Source organism: Papaver somniferum, chromosome 3 (genome assembly GCF_003573695.1).
Source record: "Papaver somniferum cultivar HN1 chromosome 3, ASM357369v1, whole genome shotgun sequence".
NCBI classification, from domain to species: domain Eukaryota; kingdom Viridiplantae; phylum Streptophyta; class Magnoliopsida; order Ranunculales; family Papaveraceae; genus Papaver; species Papaver somniferum.
In genome coordinates, this window is record NC_039360.1 from 64,592,796 (window position 1) to 64,615,548 (window position 22,753).

The 22,753-nt window shown below is 35.3% G+C and overlaps 1 protein-coding gene, 1 long non-coding RNA gene and 1 other non-coding gene across 3 annotated transcripts; all 3 read left to right on the forward strand.

The window, feature by feature from the left end:
- Positions 1-7,626: 7,626 nt before the first annotated feature.
- LOC113356340 (AUGMIN subunit 7-like) lies at positions 7,627-13,486 on the forward strand. The gene is made up of 8 exons (XM_026599448.1): positions 7,627-8,092; positions 8,194-8,255; positions 8,956-9,047; positions 9,198-9,323; positions 11,489-11,579; positions 11,955-12,062; positions 12,386-12,484; positions 13,012-13,486. The coding sequence occupies exons 1-8, from the start codon at positions 7,873-7,875 to the stop codon at positions 13,216-13,218; spliced, it is 1,005 nt and encodes a 334-aa protein (XP_026455233.1). The 5' UTR covers positions 7,627-7,872; the 3' UTR covers positions 13,219-13,486.
- Positions 13,487-13,493: 7 nt separating this feature from the next.
- TRNAE-CUC lies at positions 13,494-13,566 on the forward strand. The gene has a single exon. It is a non-coding gene; the product is annotated as a tRNA-Glu (tRNA).
- A 3,894-nt stretch (positions 13,567-17,460) lies between these two features.
- LOC113361318 lies at positions 17,461-18,801 on the forward strand. The gene is made up of 2 exons (XR_003365067.1): positions 17,461-17,598; positions 18,390-18,801. It is a non-coding gene; the product is annotated as an uncharacterized LOC113361318 (long non-coding RNA).
- The last annotated feature ends 3,952 nt before the right edge of the window (positions 18,802-22,753 follow it).

A 22,753-nucleotide genomic window follows, 5' to 3' on the forward strand; every position in this document is an offset into this window, starting at 1 on the left:
CTAACGAATCGATCCTCAAGGATTCTGAGGAAAACCTACGTATGAAGTCACTTGAATGTGATAATCTTTATCAAAAGTATTTTTTGTTGGAAGAGAAACTTGCAGAATCTGAAGCAAGGTTTAACTCTCAACAAATCAGTTTTGATGACAGGGAAAGCGCTTGTCTCGTTCGAGAAAAACGCCTTGAGGCTGATTTAACTGCTGCTCTTGATAAAATCAAGATGTTGGAAGATGACTTGAAAAAGTTCAATACTAGTTCAAGCAAATTAACCACTATGCTAGGACCAAGTAAAAATCATCGTGATACACAAGGATTGGGCTATAAGGGAATATATGCTCCAAATATTAGCAAAGAGGTAAAATTTGTCAACACTAGTGATTTTTCTCAACAAAAGGTTTGAAAAAGTGAAATACCTTCACCGGCAGTTAAGGTTCAAAAGAGCAAAGTATATCAACCTCCAAAACCAACACACATGAATCCGGGTAAGAACGTTCTTTGTATTTGTCATTATTGTGGAAACAAAGATCACCTGGAAAGGAGATGTCGTTTTCGTATAAGGAATGAAAAACTTCATGGTATTCTTGTTTAGGTGTCAAAAGAAGTGATTAAACCGGGATCATATGTTAAGGAAAACACTCTCGACATTACGGGTTGTAAATGTCCAACCTTTAGGCAAAGTAATCAGTGTTGTGACAATCCTAGATTTGCCTATAAACGTCATACGAAGTATTTTCACAATCGTAATGGTTATCAAAATAATAACTTCGTAAAGACTAAGACAAGATCCGATGCTCCCAATTGAAGAAAAACTAACTTGCAAAAGAATAGTCAATCCAATTCTCTTCCGAGAAATCTTAAACATAGTAATGGGAAGAAGGTTTCGGTTGTTCCTAAATGCACTCAGAAGTGGGTACCAAAGAAAGCCAATGATGCTTTGAGTGTGAAAAGGAATGATACAGAAAATTCCATGACTATGGAGAAGGAAGTATCCATGATGTTGTAACTTAACAAGTTTTTTGGAAAAATGGAATTGGATGTGAAAGGTTCTAAAAGCGATCTCTTTCATGATAATCCCACGGTCACTTTTGGTGAGCAAGACATTGTTCACCCCAACGCAACTTGATTGTGTTGTAAATACATCCTCACTAAGGTATGCGTTGCTATGTATACGGTGAGGGAAGCACGAGAATTGGGGGCACACAGATTATGTCCGGTAAGGCTGTAGAATTCGACTGGATTCTTCTAAAAAGGTTCTTAAATGTTTAGGTTTGAAAATTCTAAAAAGGTTCTTAAATGTTTAGGTTTGAAAATAATAGTTCGGGATATTTGGACTACATGGTACACATAACAGGTATGCATGACATCATTTAAAATCAAAATCCAGGGGTTTAAGTACACATACCCTTTTGCATACTGCTCCAGGATACGAAAATTCGTTTGCAAACCCGTATGCATACTTGACGTCGATATTCAGTAAAAAAAAGTTTGGTCGTAACTTCTTCGTCCGAACTCGGAATGACCTCATTCTTTTAGCATTATCTTACTCTTTGAATTCTATTCAAAATGGTGATGAGAAATCCTAAATTTGGATGAGTTGAAGTTGGTGTTCGTCCCGTATCTTGTTTTTGAGTAATTTTCTTCGTTTCTTCGCACTAGTTCTACTTCTGTTGAACTTTGGCACTTGGATTCTTGGAGTAATTCTCTTATAAGCTCATTGTAGCTTTTACAAGAATGATGTTGGTGAATCACAAAGAAGGAAGTTCAAGAATGGGCAGTAGTACACATTGTTATGGGATTCTCGAATGTTCACAATCATCTTATGTGAACTATGATGCATGGTCTTTTAATGACTTTGTATGTTCTTTATTTGTTAAGAAAATCTTTTTATACGCCTTTGGTAACCACTCTTGGTGTAAATCCGTGCGAAAAAGATTGATTCTACCTTCCATGGGCAAAAATTATTTTTGCAGTATTAATCTTTAAGGTTTTATATATTGCAATATGTTATGGGATATGTGTGTTTGCGTCCGTGAACTATTATTATCCCATACGATGTCAAAAGTTATCTCGTTTATATGTCGATATGCATGTATTGATACAAGATCGATGAACTTTTGACAAACAAAAGTTACGCCTATTATGTCATTTATTGATGGAAGACAGGTTAAAATCTTTTGTCTTACGAGAATTATGTCTATTGTATGTCATTGTGCAAATAGTGATGAGAAATATAATGAATCTTTGTATATTCCACAGTATTGATCTTCCATGATCCATATTTTGTGTATATATTGTGCGGCTCTATAAGTCTTCTTGTGTGAGCATTTCCAACTAGACTAATCATAGATTAGTTTGTGGTTAATTTGGTTGTGTATTCCGATTAAATTAATCATATGTTCTCTTGTGGTTAGTTTATTTGAGAATTTTGGATACAAAATCTTTTTGTGGTTTTTGGTGTCCAAAGAAATCCTTCTTTTCTTGTAAAAGTAAGGTCGCTCTTGTTGTTCTTTCGGGAATGACATCAAATGGGGGAGAGTTCTTTTGAACTTGCGCTTAATTTCCATATCTTTGTGGGGAGAGCGAGTGTGGAATATTTGAGGAGTTATCTTGTATCTTTATAAACTCCATGATGAATGCATTTAGCTTCGGCTTTATGATTGCATCTAAACAAAGTTGACATGTACTTTTCTTTGGTCTTGAAGTGTCTCCATGAAATTTCATTAAGATCCCGTTTTCGTACCTTTGACAATTTTATTGACAAAAAGGGGGAAAATTAATATATAGTTCACACTACAAATACATATGGTTTTCGGATCATTATGTAAGGGGGAGTGGTTTTCGTGTTGAGACAAAGTATTGACTAACGGGGAGTGATACATATGACCATAATATTATCTTATAAAGACGAAGGACTACTCGAGGAACTAGTGGAACTTCATCCGACTAAAAGGTATGTGGAGACTTGAACTTATCTATCACTCAAAAGTCTATCTCTCTATCTCCTACTCTTGAGACAAATTCGTATAAGTATGATAGTTTTCATACATACACATTTGCTATTTTGAGCCAAGTTTACTCGCCTATCTTTTTCTTGAAATATGTGTTGGTAAGCTTTTGATTTAACCACATTCATCTTTACCCGTGACGAAAGTCATGATGACGTTTCAATCTTGAAAATAGCTTTGATGACGATAGTCGTGAATAACGATTGTTATAACATTATAGAAGAATGTTTCAATGATTGAAATGTAGAGTTAAGATTACCAACTATGGATATAAGCATATATAGTGTGTTCGCACATTAGTGTATAAATCCATGTGCCGGAAACCAAGTGTGTGCATGTGTGTGCATACGATATTGGTGAAGGAGACAGGTTGGGTACGCGTAACAGCGAAAGTTTTCTACCGAAAATTTCCGCTGAGTTTGTAGTTTGCAAACTAGTAAACCAGTCACCTTAGATACGCATACCCGTACGCGTACCCACAGAAGTTTTCGAACCGAAAATTTCTGTTGAGTTTGTAAACTCAAATCCGGTAGCTAAGGTACGCATACCCATACATGTACCCAATCTGGTTATTTCTCAAATCGGTAGTTCATGAACTTAAAACAATAATTTATAAGGAATGCAATCTTTGCAAACCGTGGGTATATTGTTCATGAATTGATTCAAATGGATCAAACCGATTTTGTTTCAATTGTGTCTATGAATAAAGATCTAAGCAATTGAACAACTCTTCAACTAGTTCTTATGAGTCATTTGAACTAGTTATGAGAAAGATGAATACAGTTAATATGAAGGTGCTCATATGGCTAACCATTGGTTAACTATTTGTGAACCAACTAAGTGTACATGTTTAGGTACGGTTACTCAAACCTAAATGAAATACATTTCATTTGTGTGTGACAAGCTAAGTTTCGATCTAACAGTTGAAAGATATTAGTTTGGTTGAATCAGGTTTTTCATCTAACGGTGAATATTGAATGCTTTGTTACCAAGGTAACTTGGATTGCAAACCCTGATTTGAAAACTATATAAAGGAGACATCTAGAAACTGGAAAAACTAATCCCCACACCTCCTGTGTGATACTAGTTGGTTTTGCTAGAGTCGATTCTTCTTTAACCTTAGGTTTCTTCTCGAGACCTTGTAGGTTAACGACTGAAAGACTTCATTGGGATTATGAAGCCAGACGAAACTACTTCTCTTGTAGTTGAGCGATATGATCTTGCCATTTTCTATCGTACGAGTTCAATTGAATAATTGACTTGAGATTATATCTCCGATAGGGCAAGATAAAAAGAAATCACAAACATCTTCGTCTCATCGTTTGTGATTCCACAATATCTAGTTTCGCTACCATACGATTTCGATTATTGTGAGGTGATTGATAATACTAGGCTGTTCTTCGGGAATATAAGTCCGGGTTATCAATTAGTTCATGTTCACCTTGATTTATCAAAAGACGGAACAAAAACTCATAGGTTTGTCTGTGGGATACAGATTTATCTATTATCATAGACTTTTCTGTGTGATAAAGATTTGTTTATTAAAGTCTTCGACTTTGGGTCGTAGCAACTCTTAGTTGTGGGTGAGATCAGCTAAGGGAATCAAGTGCGTAGTATCCTGCTGGGATCAGAGACGTAAGGAGCGCAACTGTACCTTGAATCAGTGTGATATTGATTAAGGTTCAACTACAGTCCAGACCGAAGTTAGTTTGTAGTAGGCTAGTGTCTGTAGCGGCTTAATACAGTGTGGTGTTCAATCTGGATTAGGTCCCGGGGTTTTTCTGCATTTGCGGTTTCCTCGTTACCAAAATTCTGGTGTCTATGTTATTTCTATTCTGCATTATATTTTGTTATATAATTAAAATATCACAGGTTGTGCGTTGTATCGATCAATTGTGAAATCCAATCTTTGGTCGTTGATTGGAAATTGATTGATCCTTGGATATTGGTCTTTGATACCATCCAAGTTTATATCTCTAGTATTTGATAAAGACTTGCAGATTGCTTGAGTAAAGATCAAATCGAGAGATTGAGATATTAACTCCTTGATATATTTTTTATTAAGATTGAGTCTGACTGTCTAGTTGATTCTCTTAAAAGTATATTAGAGTTAGTCCATACAGATTGCTAATCGAAATATTGGGTGAGGTTGTTGTACCCCCGCATTTTCACTAGTATTAATGGAGCTAATACCATTTAGCCGATCCAACGGTCATGATTCCTTAAGTGCTTTTTGTTTTATATGAAATAGTATCAGCTGGTATCATCTCATATAAATAATGCGGATCTGGTTGGGTAAATCCAACAGGTATGGATGTTTCTGTTTAGTCCCGGTTTAATTCAGGTCTTAGGTCATGTTAGTGAAGCCCATTTAGTCGGAGGGTCAAATCCTAATTCCCACTAGATAAGAGCTAGCACTATGGAGAGGGATATCCCTTCCCTATCCCTCTCCATCCCTCAAACCCCCAAAAACTCAAGTACTATGGTCTCCTAAATCCCTACTCATGTAGGTATACTCACCTCTTTCTCTACTTGCCTGATCATATCTGATCAGCCTTGTAGGGAAGGGAAATCACACGGGTATTCAGTACCCGTATTATTTTACGCTTTACGCGTACTGAGTACCCGTAAAGCCGTTGATACGAGTACTCAGCACGCGTAGCTTTTTACAGGGGTACTGAGTACGCGTTTTCGAAATTTTATTTGTTTGACCTTTTTTCGTTTACACCTCTCTCACACCCGATCCTAACCATCCATCATTAATAACAGCTTTATTTTCTACACCGTCGGATCCCAACGGTCATTTTTTCAAAATCCTCTATAAAAACTACTCTAATTCTTTACTCAAACCACACCAAATCAATTGATTTCTTATTTTCTCCTTCTTATATCAATTGATTTCTTCTTTCTCTTCATCTTACTATACGTATTTGGTATTTACATTTATAAAACCACCCAATTTTTTTTTTTATCTTAGTAGCTTTCAAAATGGTACTTAATTTTGTCACACAAGAAGAGGTTGATCTTACTACTGCTTTTATTTATGTGAGTATGGACGAAATAGTGGGTTCGGCGCAAAAAACTGCTCTGTTTTGGAAACGTATTCTTGAAATTTTTGAGCAACGCAATGACAATCCATATGAAAGAGATTGTGAAGCTTTAAAAACCAAGATGAGAAATATTAAAATATATTTCAAAGAATTCGTGTCCATTCTTAACACTCTATATCGGCAAACCAAAAGCGGTGCGAACCACGAAGATTTGGTAACTTTTATTATTTTTTTAAGTTTTTGCACCATAGTTGGTGATAATAGTAATAAACCTAATGTTTGTTATTTAATTTTTCAGACAAGAGATGCTCTCCTTCAATTTCTTGGTGTGAGATTTGACGATCAATGCCGCTTCGATATGATAAAATTGTTCTCCTCTCCAGGCTTTGTATGCTTTTTGTGCAGCGATCCTATCCCCTCTGTACCTATCGAGAAACTCATTGTACTTGATGCATAGTTTCTTAACATGAATTGTCCTTGAACAAATGTGGGACGGATCATAATTAAAGCGTGGTTGTTTGCCCGTCTGTTTAACGTAAGGACCCCAACCAACATCAGTCCAGAAGATAGTATGATCTTTAGGATCTTCAGGAAATTCATCCTTGACAAGGTAAAAGTTTCTAATCCATTCTGTCTCTTCTTCAACATCCTTTAACCTTGCCCTCATTTGGAATTGTTCTTGACCTCGTTTCTTTGCCTCTTGTTTTTCTTCGTATTCCTTGAGTTTTTCTTCGTATTCTGTCGCAGTGGATGATGAATATTTGGATTGTTTTGTGGATTTTCGTTTGCATAACACTTCATCCATCACATTGGTTAATTTGGTGGGTGATGAAGACGTTGTTACGTTGGTAGTAGCTTGATCTCCTCTTTTGCATATCTCTTTTTCCATTGCAGCAATTGATTGAGTGGTTCGCTTGCATCTTCTTAGAATCTCTTCGACTGAGTTGGTAGTTCTTGATTGATTTGCCATTCAATAGATGTTTAACTTTGAATTTAACCTCAAAGATTGATACTGCAAAAGAATTGGTAGATTGTAGCTGCAAGGAAGAACGGGATATCTTCCTTATATATGATTCATTCCCAACGGCCATATTTCTTAGAAGTCGTGTCCAACGGCTATATTTCTAAGAACTCGTGTCCAACGACTATATTTTTTAGAAAACGTTCCCAACGGCCATATTTCTTAGAAGTCGTGTCCAACGACCATATTTCTAAAAGATCGTGTCCAACATGAAAATCGAAAGGGGGTAAGAGGGGTTTTAAGAGGATGAAAGAAAGAGAAGAAGAAGAAATAGTCGACTGAACCAAGTTCTGTGTTCTTAAACCTATGAAACGCGTACTCAGTACTCGTTTCTTGGTCAAATCAACGAGTTGACTTATACGGGTACTGAGTACGCGTTTGGTACTATTCATACGGGTACTGAGTACGCGTCTCGTAGAGGGAAGGGATGAGAGGACACCATATCAAGATTACCTTTCATGTGCCATCCCTTCCCTACATTTGAGGATAGGGAAGGGTCTAAGTAGAATGATTAGAAGGGGAAATGGTACATTGTTATCTACCATGCCCATAACACCTAAATGTTAACCTTTTCTTTAGGCATCATAGTATCATACTGGAGTGGAGAATCTGATATAGACTGATAAATAACTAACCACTTTCAAGTTAATCAAAAAAATTCCAAAATTTCAAACCCCATCTACTCTGTCTCGTACATTCCGATCGTTAATTTTGAACCTGTATCATCGAAGAAGATTTGGTAGCAAAGTGGAAGGGCAATTTGTGTTTTAGGTTTTGATTGTTTTATGGTAAAGAATGGCAGCAAAGCAAATGGAAGAAATACAAAGGAAATTAGGGTTATTAAATTACCCTAGAGCTAATGCTCCTTCTCAGTCTCTACTATTTGCTGGCATGGAAAGATACGCGCTTCTTGAATGGCTTTTCTTTAGACTCTTAGGTGATAAATCACCATTTTCACAACAAAGTGCTTTAGGTGATGGTATGGACCGCGATGAAGAGACTGCTCGGATTCAATGTGAGATTTCTTATCCAATTAACAGTTCTGCACATGTTATGTTTAGTGTAATTCCGTCGTGGTAAGTACTTTATTTTGATGATGGCTTAATATTATTTTAGACTTGGCAGAGATTGCGAAGTTTTTGGGGATCACAACTACAATTGATACAGAAGCTATCCAAGTGAGTTATTTTTGAGTCCCACTTGTTGTTGACAGTCCAATTTCTTAAATTTTCTACAAATTAGCTGAGTTCCTGGTATATGATGGATTTCAATGATTTGTCGTAGTATTTGATTTGCAATTTGTTTAAGAAAAATTTTGTTTTATTTTATGAGAATAACTGCAAGCTGAACATCAAATTGTTATGACCAAGATAGACCAGTGATATATCCATGCAGTATTATCCTCATAATCACCATTAAGGTCATGATACCAACGAGTGATGTGTTGTATGTGTTGCAGGTTCATCTCACTCAAACAACTAGAATGTCAGTAGCATTATGATTCTGCCAATGTTCACACCTCTGATGTCAATGTATCTTAGTTGGTTCTGATTTAATAAATACCAAGATGCACCTTTTGAGTTTCCGATTTTGTTAGATTTGCTTCAGATAAGCTGAATTCTTAGTGTAATGTAATCCCAATGTGAAGGGTTAAATTGAATGAACTTGCATACAAGAAAGACCGTAGATTGTTATCATCATTATCAGGAAATTTGCTCTAGTTCGAAATCTTTAAAAAAAATGTTGCTTCCAGGATTTGAAGTTGTTAGTCTCAGCAGGGAACATATTGTTAATATTGTATGATTACGCTCATGTGAGAAGGTTAATTTGATTTATGATTCTTCGAATTTCTGAAGTGCTAATATTACCAATAATCAGGGAAGAGGTAGCTATGAAGATCGTGCGGAAATGCTTGGTGTGATTGTGGATCTTGTTGAGGCCAGCTGTTATGCTGATAACCCCGACTGGAGGTGAGATAGCTTTGTTATATAACATTTTGTTTCTTGCTTAATCGTTTATGTTAGTTTATTGAAAGAAAGTGAATTTACCTGGGTGTTGTGATGAGTTTTCAAGAATTTAAACATATTTTGAGCTGAGTTTTTGTTATATTCTTCCCACAGTATCGATGAGCAAGTGGCTAGGGACATACAGCTAGTGGATGCCATTGCTGAGAAGCAAGCTCAAATTTTCTCCGAAGAGTGCAAATTGTTCCCTGCAGATGTGCAGATTCAATCCATATTTCCGCTGTAAGTCCTTTGCTTTTATTTCCATTGTAATTACATGTCTGATAGTAGAATGTCAGACTGTGAGGAGTATAAAGATCCACAGTTGCAAATTAACAGGTGAGGATGTTATTTTTTTTTCCTTAATCAAGATAGACAATTACTCACCTGGATTCTAGATGCACTATTATCGGTGCATAAATATGAATGTTTCATTAGAAAAGCTACTTCGAAATCAATGCACCTAGACCTCGTAGATATGATATTCAGTACACACCTTCATTCAATAGTATCCCACGTGTTTTTTGCAATTCGTACCTCTATACTGTATCTTGGGTGGCTAGAGATGGAAGCCAAGATAGACCAAGAGGTCGGTATGCCTAGCTCTTTTCAGCAAGACCCATCACAGGAGGGCATCGCCCCAAACGGTTATCTAAGGGTTTCATCTCATGTAGATATGGCAGATTTTATGTCAGCTTGCCAGCCTTGACACAACCCAGTCCTTTTCCCCCTGATGGTATCGGTAAACTGATCTCATCAGGGTCTAAATGAATATATGGTTAGGCATTGCTTATGGACTTCCCGTATAACTCAATTTTATAATTTTTTATCTAAAGTCGGGTAGAGGAAGAGTACTGATTTTGGTTGAATTGTTTTTTCAATGTATGATAGGCCAACTTAATTCATTTTGAACTATAGGGAGACTAATGTACATAACTGTTCCACTTAGTTCATAACTGATCTTGAACTACCCACACTAATCAATGTATGATAGCTGACGCAATAATCTTCATTTTTGGTACTTCATATACCCGTGTACACCAACAAGTACACCAATCTTCATTTTCCCTTTTCTCCATCAATTTTAATCAATCTGGATAGGAACGTAACTTTGTTCATCTTACTCATAAACAACCACTTTGATTTCGGGTTCATTTGTAATTGGCTTTTCCTTGTTTTATCTGCTTAATGGAGACTTTGAACGAGTTTACAGGGAGACTCTGTTGTTCTCACGGTTCCAAGAAAATGAATTTGGTTATTTAGAGGGATTAAGTAGCAAATAAAATCAAATGCAGGGATATATAAACTAAAAAGGTAAGGGAAAATAATAAAATATTTCTAATATACGGTATAATTTTTGTCTCGAGATGTGCGCATACTAAGATGTCATATCGAAGGGCTATAAAGTGAGCCCTTACAATAGCTGTAACGAGGATGACCTCGTCGCAGAAGGACTCTACATGATATGGCTTATAGTTCTAAGCTATCTGGAGAAGACTTCATGTTTTTTTTCCTTCATATTTCTGGTTTTTCGATTTTAATCTACCATCAAAGTGGAAGGCACGGGAACCAACTACATGGCTAACCATTAACGAGTCCTAGGCTACAGATCCTGCTAAGGCGTACAGGATCTGTGGTCTGGACTCGTTAGTGGTTAGCCATGTAGTTGGCTCCTGTGCCTGCCACTTTTGTGGTAGATTTAAAAAAAATGGCAATACACTGCCTTTATCGATCTGTTATAGATGTCACTTAGGTTAGTTATTATTTCTTCTATTGTTTCTGGAATCAAAGAATCCAGTCATTGTCTGGACTCTTTTCTATAGCATGGTGGTCGCACAGGTACTGCATCTTTGAGTTGCATATGCATCCCTATTGATAATCTAGGGCTACCATGCTTAACTAAAGACACTGTCTTACATCTCCACATCTGTCAATTAGAGTTGGGTATTTTGTATGAAACTATAATTAAATGCAAAACTCAATAATATTGACATTTGCGTTCTATTTTTCATATTGAAGCCATGATCTGACACTTTAGCCGTCAGACTCTTTACTGAACTACTTCAGCCATAGATATTACTCATATGCTTTCCGCTATGCCTGTATGCCCCTTTAGCATCTTGTATTTCCTTTCTATTATTAAGGATTAGTAAGAGGTGGGAAGAAATGTTCTTCGTTATAATTAGAATTACACCTCTCACTTTTTTTTTTCTCTCCCGTCCTATAACTGATTTGGTTTCTTCGATAAAGAAAAAAACCTATTGATCAACAAAGTTTTTGGCAATTTTTTTTAACTCTGCTGGTAGGGGATGTTTTGCTTAAAATGCATTAACTGCTTTAACTTTTCCCTGATTTAAAGAAGTAATAACTAGTTAACTACCTGGTATTTAATCAAAGTTCATTTCCAGGCCTGATATTTCTGAACTCGAGTTAAAGCTGTCGGAGCATTCAAAGAAGCTGTTGAGTCTACAACAGATGGTTGATGATTTGGCATCAAAGGTTAGTCTAGTCTCTAGGATTCTTGACTTTAAGAGCAAATAGATAGCTGTTTCTTCCTTATCTTTGTTTCCCATTTGTTTGTGTTTTTTATTTTTCACTCAAAGCTTCATAGAAACGATCATATTGTTTCTTTCATTGATTGATGTTTTTCAAATCCTTAAGTCTCTATGTTCCTGTCTGTCTTACAGCATAGATGCTTTGGCATGTTACCCTAGTTGCTTAATGTGTCTATCCATCTAGTGAATATTTGTTTTCACTTTTCATCTTATTTTGGTTCTATTGTCTCTGGGATAACTTTGTTGTCTTCCAGTATTTATCAGTCTTAATTTCTGTCTATCTTGACTGTCTCTAAGGTGTGAATGGTTTTCTCTTCAGTATGCATACAACCCAGATGAGGAGTATGCAGAAACGGAAACACAGTTGCGGGGACAACTGGAGTCTTTTCTGGAAACTGCAAAATCTTTCAATTTGATTTACAACAAGGTACTAGCATGCTCTTCCTTATGTAAAGTTCCCTTGTATAAGATACAGTTGCTGTTAAAATATGGAAGACTACTTGTGCAGTCATTGTATTGAATCTGGGGATCGTCTTTATATTCCCATCTAATTTAATACAATTAATTTAATACAATTCTTTTGCTGCATAAGATTCCAGTTTTTCTCTGAGTTATTCTGTACTAATTCAGGATAAGTTTTAACTATTCTGGGTCTGAGGTTCATTCTGCAGCTGTTGTTTACTAGCGAAAAACTGAAAAATTCGTCTGGGTTTTTAGTGTATTAATATTGATACTCTTCTGCCTTTCTAGGAGATTCGTCCATGGACACATATGATGGAAGTACCTCAGTTGCATGGATTTGGGCCAGCTGCCAATCGCTTGTTGGAAGCTTATAAAATGCTATTAAAGGTATGTTTTAGTTAGTGCCAAAAGATTTCCTTTTTTCTTATTCTGCTCAAATATATAATTTGTCTTCAACTCAGAAATGCTTGATAAAGGAACATTTATTTGTTATTTGCTAATATAAATATAATATCTAGGCGAATTATTCCTCCAATGCTGTTGGTATTATAATTGACACTTTTCCCAGTCATCCTGGATGGACAATCAGATCATCAGACATTCTGTTAGGATCTTGGATGAATAATATTATTCACAAAATACTGTAGTAAAATCAGTTATTAACTTGATTGGAACATCAAAGTTCTGAAGTGTACATGAAGTACACTGTGCTTTGGTTCTGATTTTACTACAGTATTTTGTGAATAATATTGTTCATCCAAGATCCTAACACAGTTTACATGAAGTACACTGTGCTTTGGTTCCTTGCCTTCGAGAAATGTGTGACTCCTGTTTCAAAGATTTGATGTTTTGTATTTCGATTAAATAAACAAAATCTGTGTAAGAATTGAAGATGGTTTTCATTGATTATACAGTTCCTTTGGAACCTGAGGAATCTTCGAGATTCACATGCTGCAGTTGCTGTCGGGTCATCTGAAGGAACAAAGAACGAACCATCTTCCACTTCCATCACAAGAATTATTGCTGAGTGTGAGTCGGCATTAACATTTTTGAATCACGATCTTGGGGTCCTATCAGCTTCTGTTTCTCGAGAACGTGGTGAGGAGGTTCCAACACATTGAATGGAGAGGACATAATGGTCTGTCATGTAGACTCAATTGCAAAGTTGTATTTGTTTGCCGTGTTATTGGTTGTGTATTATGTAGACTCGGTTGCCTTAACCCTACTAAAGTACTAATCAATGGTATTATGAAACTGTTTTACCCACTGCTTTTGTAACTGATGCAAATGGATCACCAGATTTGGAACCCTCTCTTTCTGTCCAGAAGGACCCGTAACTGTAAGTAAAAATGTTGCATCGGTTATGTTTATGAATAAAGGTGGTTACCGTCACCAATCCGTTGTAGTCTAGGTGGTCAGGATACTCGGCTCTCACCCGAGAGACCCGGGTTCAAGTCCCGGCAACGGAATTTGTTTTGTATTGTTTCCGGAATGTTTTTGCTGTACTTTTTGTATGGGTGAATGGCGGGGCAATTCTCCTTTGGCAGAAAGATACTCGGCTCTCACCCGAGAGACCCGGGTTCAAGTCCCGGCAACGGAATTTGTTTTGTATTGTTTCCGGAATTTTTTTGCTGTACTTTTTGTATGGGTGAATGGCGGGGCAATTCTCCTTTGGCAGAAAGAAACGAGCAAGGAGCAAACACCAGTGGCCTTGCCCGGCTCGTCACTTCTCTGCCAGAGAAGAACTGCACTGTCATTCTTCTCTGTTCTTTCTCTACCCTTACACTTATCACCAAGCTGTCTTTGTAAAGAAGAATGAATCAGCAAGGCTTACTATAACTAAACTCTCACTCTTTTTTTTCATCCTTCTTTCTTCCGTTTTTGTTTTTCTTGGTGAAGTGAACAATCCTGTGAAATGATTAATTGTATGGGTGAATGGCAGGGCAATTCTCCTTTGGCAGAAAGAAACAAGCAAGGAACAAACACCAGTTGCCCGGCTCGTCACTTCTCTGCCAGAGGAGAACTGCACTGTTATTCTTATCTTTTCTTTCTCTACCCATACACTTTTGCCACCAAACTCCATCTTGTTTTATCGTGTTCGAGTAATCACATAAATGCAAAACCATTCTATTTATACCGGCATGATTCACATTTCTAATTCGCATATGCCATGAACCAAAGAAGTAGCATATGCTAAGCAAAATTCTTCAAGAGTTGGCCTTTTGCATTTGGATATGCCATGTGAATTCTTACTTTAACTGCTTCAACTAGCAAGCATAACTTTTTATCTACATCTTCAGTACTTCTTTTCAGTGACTTAACAGAGCTCATGTCTATTCAACTTTCAACAGAAGTTATATTTCAACTGCTTTTTGTTTATGTCCAAATTCTTTTAGTTTACTACAGCTGCATTATCAGGTGTTGGTTGGTCTTACTACAAAATACCATTTGTATATCTAAGTTAGTATATTTCAGTACTATCAAGACTACTCACATTTATGCATATACCCGAGAGTTTTGAAGTGTGCATGTCCACAAGTGTCTAAGTATCAACGTACTTAATTAATAATACTCCGGTTTTCCGCATAAACGAATCTACTAATAATTTTGTTCGAATGTACATGAAAACAAGAACAAACGATGAAAGATAAGAATAATCGAGAAAATGGATGACAGGGTGCTACAGGCCTTCACAATCCAAAAACAACAAAGACTACTACTATAGAACATTCCCTAGGATCTTCCATTCTTGTGGTTCAATCTTTTTCTCCTGAAAAGTTCAGTACTTCTTTGTAAAAGTTGGTATCAAATCTATGTGATTTTCTGTTATAAAGCAGGGCCAAATGGCTCTTCTGATTGGCCCTTCCTTGGTGAGCATATGAATCCTTTTTCATCTCGAACTTCTTTTTTGTCAGAGCTCGTATGTAGGAGGACCACAGTGCGCTATGGACAATTTCAAAAAAGGAGAAAAGAAAAAGGAAAGTTTACAGTCTAGATTGTAAGTATAGGAGAGAAAAAAATCACTTGAGTAGGTACAAACAAAGAACTGTTTCTCTCATCAACGATATTAACGGAGTGAAACACATGTCAACTGTAAATAAACACGTATTTGTTCAACGCTTCTACTAATCTTTCCATTTGTGCGAATGTGCTCCAAGTCTAAGTCGTCCACTCATGAACTCACTAGAGAAGGCATTGCGTTGGTGACTCTAGGAGGAATAAAACTTAGGAATAATTTACAAGATACCAATGCCATCAGATATACCAAAGAATTTGAAATCTATAAGAGTATAAATACAAGGTTTTCGAGGTTATGTTTCCCATGGTCATCATCAAGCTACAAGTGAATTACAGGGCAAATACTCCTTTGTCAGTCAGCTTACTTTTTTTATCATCATGGAGGAAGCTCACTGCCAAAGGAGATTTGCTCAGCAATTCTAATTGTAGTAACTTCAACTTTAAAATGCATATACATGTTCCAAGAGCATAATCAGTAGCCAGTAGGTAAATGGTAAAGCACTTTGATTAGTCTTCTTATGGATTTCTTTCAACATAAATGCATCAATGCATGCATGTTCGCAGAGTATATTTATTTCGCAGCACCGTAAAAAATTGGTAAACATGAAAAAAAAATGGAGCGGCCGAGAAACAATGCAGCTTTGTTTTAGTTTATCTTTCTCTAATCGTGAAAAATTGGATGCCTAACTATTTCAAAAAAGAAGAAATCGGATGAGAAAGCACTGTTGCAATCTTTTCAAGTTTTTTGATACTAAGTATTGGTCTTAGATTGGTTCTATTACTAAACAATATAAAAACCATCAATTTTACATACCCCCTCCGTCTAAGTTATATAGGCGGAGAACCAGTTTTTAGTTGTTCGTGTATATATGCATAGTTCTATATTCCCTTCGTCCGTCCAAATTATATAGGCAGAGAACTAGTTTTTAATTGTTCATGTATATATGCATAGTTCTGGAGGGGAACTTTTTTTTGTAGCCCATTTCTCCTTTTTCTTTTTATATATATATATAAAACCCACCATTAAAATTCTATATATAAACAACCCATGTTTATTTATAAATAGGAGTTAATTACACAAACAACCTTTTTCTAAAAGAATTAATTTTTTTATGTTTTAATACAAAAAATAAACAAAACAGCTATAAAAAATTTCAATTCCTAAAAGAACTCCATAAGTAATTCCTTTGACTTCCCTAAAATAATTCCCTCCTAAGATATCTCCCTAAATGACGTTTATTTATTTCTAAGCTAAAAAAAAAGATTGCTTAGATAATTCATTTTTCCTTTTTATTTATCTCATTTATTTGTTTGTCCCATAAAAGAAAATTTATTGCAACCAATCAAACAAACCCAATTATCACCCATGAGTTTTAAGAAAACTGGAAGAAAACTCCAGTTTTTACAAGACGTTGTTTGGTAGAACATCCTGTTTTCACACGCAATTAGATTTGGTGACAATTTTGGTTTTCGGTGAAACTTTTAGTTTTTAGCCCTAATAATATGGTATAATCGGTGATAATTGCAATTATCACATTTAAGATTTGATTGTGTCTAGTGAAAATCGCAAGTAGGAATTACTAGTTAGTCCCTTCGATTTCTTCAGATTATGGATGCAAATTGAATTATAAAACAACTAAGAAACGAGAAAATCAATCTGTAACATGATTATTGATTGATTAGTCCTAAATAAATGAAAAAATGGATATGTTAGGAAGAAAGTATAGATAGTATGGTTACTGAGACACATAGCTGTGGTATCTTCAGCGCCACCATTACCACCACGCCAAAATCTACTCCTTGTTTTATATGTCGCCGCCGTCATCGGAAACTTCATTCAAATAACGGTGAATAGTTTCACCTCTTCTCTTTCTCCATGATTTTTTTCTCCAGATCTATATTCAGTTTCTTTCTCTAGCTTCTCCTTCTCATGCGCCACCACCGAAAATGCTAAAATCAAATACGTCCTCTAACGCCACAGCCATCACCATCACAGACTTTACCTCAAACTAGTTGATCTCTCTAAAACCATTAACGCAGGCTCTTCTCTCCTTTTTCGTTTTTTTTAATTTATTTATGATTTGAGATCACACGTATAACGGGAAGGTGTTCGGTCATCATTTTCATGTTTTAAATATTTTTTTGACCTCTCATTAAATGATTTTTTCCTACTAGACCTTAGGTTAACTAGTAGATGGGATTTTGGACGATCCAACAAATTTCCCATTCTTAAAATATGAATTACTGGTTAATCCAATTTTGAATACCCGATTAATGGGTGGTCCACCCATACAATTTGTTTAATCGCTAGTCCATTTTCATGATTTTGGACTAACAAAATTAATCATACGTCTACTAGACATGTGGGACTTCATAATAAATTTCAAAGTTACCCCTCTATATTTATAATAGTCTAAATCAAATTGAATTCACTATCTTTGAACTTTTGTGTCGAAGAGAGCTTCGGCCATGGAGTTTTTAAGGTATGTGATCGATCTCTATGTGCATTTCTGATCTTACAATTGATTTTGGATTCGTAAACAACATGACGTCATATATGTATTTATAATTTTTCAAAAGTAAATAATTTATGATTTTTGACCTAGATTTGGTTTTCTTTTGATTCATATGTAGATGCATAGATCTGATAATTATTTTTAATAGGAGCATCCTAATGGTTCTTTACAAAATTTTTGAGGTGATCTTCAGTTAATTGTTGTCTAATAAAAAATTATGATGTTTCAATTTTTTTTCCTACATTATAAACTCCATTAATGGTGGCATGTGGGTGAAGTTCTAAGAACAATTACTAACGGAGGTTAATTTATGTTTAATACAAATAAGAGATTAGTTGTAACCATCTTTCCTTCACCTTTACTCGTTAGTTTTTCTATACATCTTGTTCTTTATTCTGTTTTTTTTTTCAAAGGGCGTTCCTTTATATATACCCCATGGAAATACTAACAATATCCCATAAACTAGTTATGTTAGCCTCCATCCTATTATTAATTGACCTAATTTATCAAACAAATCAGTTTTAAAATAGGTCAATTTATAGTGAGACGGAGGTAGTATTATCTAGCTACACACGAAAATTCTTAAATTATTTGAATTTTTTATATTGATACCCCTTTTATAACTTTACAGATAAAACGGTTAAAATAATTCAAGATTTAAATGCGAATTCTTACAAAGTATTTTTTTCCAGAAAAAGAAAAAGATTTTATATAAAAATCATGACTGATTTTCTAACCTTTGTTTTCATCCTTGGCAGATTTATGGTCAAGAAAATGGTAAGCATGGTCAGCTGAGTATCCATTTTATGGAACAAGGAAGAATTCTTTGATTCTGCGGGGTGGAGAGAATTTGTGGGCAGTAACAAGCTTATCACGAGAGTTGTAGCTGCCTATTTAGAGATTACTTTTTCATCATGATCTAAAACTTATGAGTAAATCAACCATTCTAAATGCTAGCTAGCACCATTCGTGGCTAAGATGTGTTGTTAAGGCGACATCGTACCAACAACAAATTGACGATCAGACTTCTTCATTTCTACAGAAAAATAAGAACAAAAGAAACATTGATTACAATCCAAAAAATTGTCTCTTTCTGGGTTTTAATCAATCAAAAAAAAAGGTTTTAATGATGATGTGTATTGTTAAATGAAATAAAGGGAGGTTTTGAAATCTGGTTTAAGATTTTGATGTGGTTCTAATAAAATTTGATCTTGTGTGGTTGATGAGAATGAATCTGTCTCCAAGAACCCTAGTGCACTAATTAGAAGATAGAAAAACGAAAGCCTATTATATCTGTTTCTCAAAATAGTTGTGAAACAATTGATATCGGTGATCTATTAGAGGGGAATATAACTTGGATAATTTTTATGGGGTAGGAAGATTAGTTGAGAGGGTACGCAGATAAAGGGGTACCGTCAGTATTTTTGAGGGTATATAGAGAAACACCCTTGTCAAATTGATCTCAAAATATTGGTTAGTCTCAACTAATTAAGATTCAAACTAGTTTCTGATTTGGTTTTGAGTTTTGGTAGTACATATATGATTTGAGTGGATATTCTGATGTACTGCATACAATGAACTTCTAAGTTAGTTGAAATAAACCAATTTATTATGATAAAAGGAATTAGGTTGCATATTATTTTCCGTCCGTTGAAGTATCAGCAAATGACCGCAGGTGCTTGATTTTTATATTTTAATCTTGAACATTTATATGCCATTTTCTTGTCTGTACTGATTCACGTGCGTTTTTTCCATGTATGTCTCTTTGAGCAGTTACTACTTTTACTTCTTATGCTTATTTTTGATCGACTTCTGGAATATGTGGATACTTGATTCAACCAATTTTATTTCAGTCAATTATCTACCATGGGTCTGAAAGGTCAGATTTCTGGGGACATTAGGTCTGCTATTTGAACGTGTATCAGTTAATATTACATTCTTTTTACTTTAGATGCTTACTTTTAAGTTTTATTGAGTGATTACTAATTGTGACTCTTAAAATGTTTATCAAGTGAAGCAGGATATGGATACAAGATTAAAATCAGCTTCAGTTGTTAATTTTTCTAAAGAAAATACGGAACGTGCTTGGTCATCTTGTCATGATTCAGTTATAATTATATATGATGTAGAGTATATCTTTTGTTTTGTTAATTGAGTACATAATTTGTTTTTCTTAGTACATGTGTATATGTACTGTGATATCTACTAGGTTTTCACTAAGTACATATCGATATTTACTAGATTTTATTCATTTGTTTTTCTTAGGAGTTAATTACACAAACAACCTTTTTCTAAAAAAATTAATTTTTTTTATGTTTTAATACAAAAAATAAACAAAACAGTTGTAACAAATTACAATTCCTAAAAGAACTCCATAAATAATTCCTTTGACTTCCCTAGAATAATTCTCTCCTAAGATATCTCCCTAAGTGACGTTTATTTATTTCTAAGCTAAAAAAAATCTCTTAAATAACTCATTTTACCTTTTTTATTTATCCCATTTATTTGTTTGTCCCGTAATTTTTTTTTATTGCAACCGACCTAACAAACCCAATTATCATCCATGAGTTTTAAGAAAACTGGAAGAAGACTCCAATTTTCACAAGGCATTGTTTGGTAAAACATCCAGTTTTCACACGCAATTAGATTTGGTGAAAATTTTGGTTTTCAGTGAAACCTTTAGTTTTTAGCCCTAATAATATGGTGTAATTGGTGAAAATTCTAGTTTTCACCAATTAATAATCGCAATTATCACATTTAAGAATGGGAAAACTGTTGGATCGTACAAAATCCCATCTACTAGTTAACCTAAGGTCCAACGGGAAAAAGCATTTAATGGGATGTCCAAAAAATATTTAAAACATGAAAATGACGAATGAACACTTCCCATTGTACGTGTGATCTCAAAACATAAAGAAAAAACCAAAAACGAAAAAGGAGAGAAGAGCTTGCGTTAATGGTTTTAGAGAGATCAACTAGTTTGAGGTAAAGTCTGTGATGGTGATGGTTGTGGCGTTAGAGGACGTATTTGATTTTAGCATTTTCGGTGGTGGCGCATGAGAAGGATAAGCTAGACAGAGAAACTGAATATAGATCTGGAGAAAAAAATTATGGAGAAAGAGAAGAGGTGAAACTATTCACCATTATTTGAATGAAGTTTTCGATGGCGGCGGCAACATATGAAACAAGGAGTAGATTTTGGCGTGGTGGTAATGGTGGCTCTGAAGATACCACGTTTATGTGTCTCGGTAACCATAGTATCTATACTACTTTCTCCGTAAAAGATAATCGATCGGACTGAGTTGAGCTCTGCAACTCAGCGATTGAATCGGGGAAAAATTTCTTTTCTCGATCTTCGTCTTCCTCATTAATTCAGGTGAGAATTGATTGTAGTTGGGTTGTAACGTTCTTCAGGTGGATTTTTTCGTCTCAATGATTATGTTTAGTATCTAAATCTGATGTAAACTATGTCGGATAATTCAAAATCTTAGGTCGGAATTTTTTTTTGGTGTTAATACGACAAGTGCTTCAGTTTTTATTCCTGATGATGTGATTGATGAGAGTTTAAATGAATGGAGATTTAGTTTAATCGGTCGTTTGGATCTTGTTCATCTCAAATTTACGGTGGTTGAGTCAGTCTTGAGGAAGCAATGGAAGTTACAGGGAAATTGTCAATTTATCCCAATCGGTAAGGGTTTTTTCATCATTAAGCTGGATAATGGTGATGATATGAAGTTAATCTATAAAGGTCTCTGGGAAGTGGAAAACCAAACTTTAAGTCTCAGATATTGGGAAAGGGATTTTAGACCTGAATTACAGAAAACCTCTTGTGCTTATGTGTGGGTGACATTTTCAGGTCTAAGTATTGAGTATTGGAAAGAAAATATTCTGATGGCAATGGGAAAAACTTTTGGGAGACCAATTCGTGTTGGTGAGACTACATTGAAGAGGCAAGTTGGATTCTATGCAAGCCTTCTAGTGGAAATTTACTTAGCAAAAGTAATTCCTAATAAGGTGTGGGTTGAATCTAAGTATGATAAATTTGAGCAGGAAATCCGTTTCTCTAAACTTCCTAAATTTTGTAATCATTGTAAGGTGACTGGGCATTATGTAGATGAATGTAGATTTAAGAAGAAGGAACTGAATGATCATCCTTTGCAGCAGCTGCAGTGGAGATATACTCCAAAAAAAGTACATAATGAAAGTTCAGTGGGATTTGATATTTGTTTTCCTGCTAAAACAAATGCAGAAACAAGTGTTAGTCATGAGGAAACTATAACTGATATAATTCCAGTTTGTCCGTTTAGTTGCAGGAAATCCTACACTACACCCCTCATATGATTTCATTATTACTCAACTCATTTTTAGATTTACACTCTTAATTTTATTGATCAATCTTTGAATGTTCTTACAAGAAAAGATAAAAGAATCAAGAATGACTTCTGCTCTAGACTTTCTTTCTCCTATTTACTTGTTTCTTACTCAAAAAAGATATCTCCATTTCCTTTACAACTGAACGACTATTTATAGGGAAATACATAATGGATGACAGCTAATCCGTCCTTTATTTTCGGGTATGGTTTGCGACATTCTCGCAGCCTTACAAATGTTAATTTCGCAAGCTTTCTAATTTTCGCAGAATTATCACATCTTTCTCATGATTCTAGCTGACGTCGTTTATCGTATCATTTCTGAAATTGTTCTGCGACGCTGTTGTGCTGTGTAGTTGATAATTTCGCTGAGACATTATCGTTGCGAGATTATGATCCTACATCTTGCCTCTTCTCATATCTTCTCTGCAAAGTAGAGAATGATGTGAGAAATGCCGCAACTGTTCATCTCTTCATATTCTGCATTTATCACACGCATTCTTTCTTCCATCTGTTTCTTGACACGTCTTCTGTAACCGCTGCTTTTCAACCGCTCACATCTTTTCGTCTTAATGATGTTTATTTCTTCGAGTAAAAAAAATCTCCTTTATATACTCTTCTTACTCTTCTTTCCATCTTCTTTTTACTTTCTCTTCTCTTTTTATTCTCTCATCTCTGCAACTCTGTTATTCTTCTGCAAGTTCTGCTACTGTAATTTCCCCCCTTCAATCTTCTTATTTTTTATTCATTCC

Excerpts from the sequence above, each read along its gene's own strand:
- LOC113356340 (XM_026599448.1), top strand. The coding sequence starts at position 7,873 with ATGGCAGCAAAGCAAATGGAAGAAATACAAAGGAAATTAGGGTTATTA. Across the intron at positions 9,048-9,197 it reads GCTGATAACCCCGACTGGAG|TATCGATGAGCAAGTGGCTA; the intron begins GTGAGATAGCTT and ends TTCTTCCCACAG. Across the intron at positions 9,324-11,488 it reads ATTCAATCCATATTTCCGCT|GCCTGATATTTCTGAACTCG; the intron begins GTAAGTCCTTTG and ends GTTCATTTCCAG.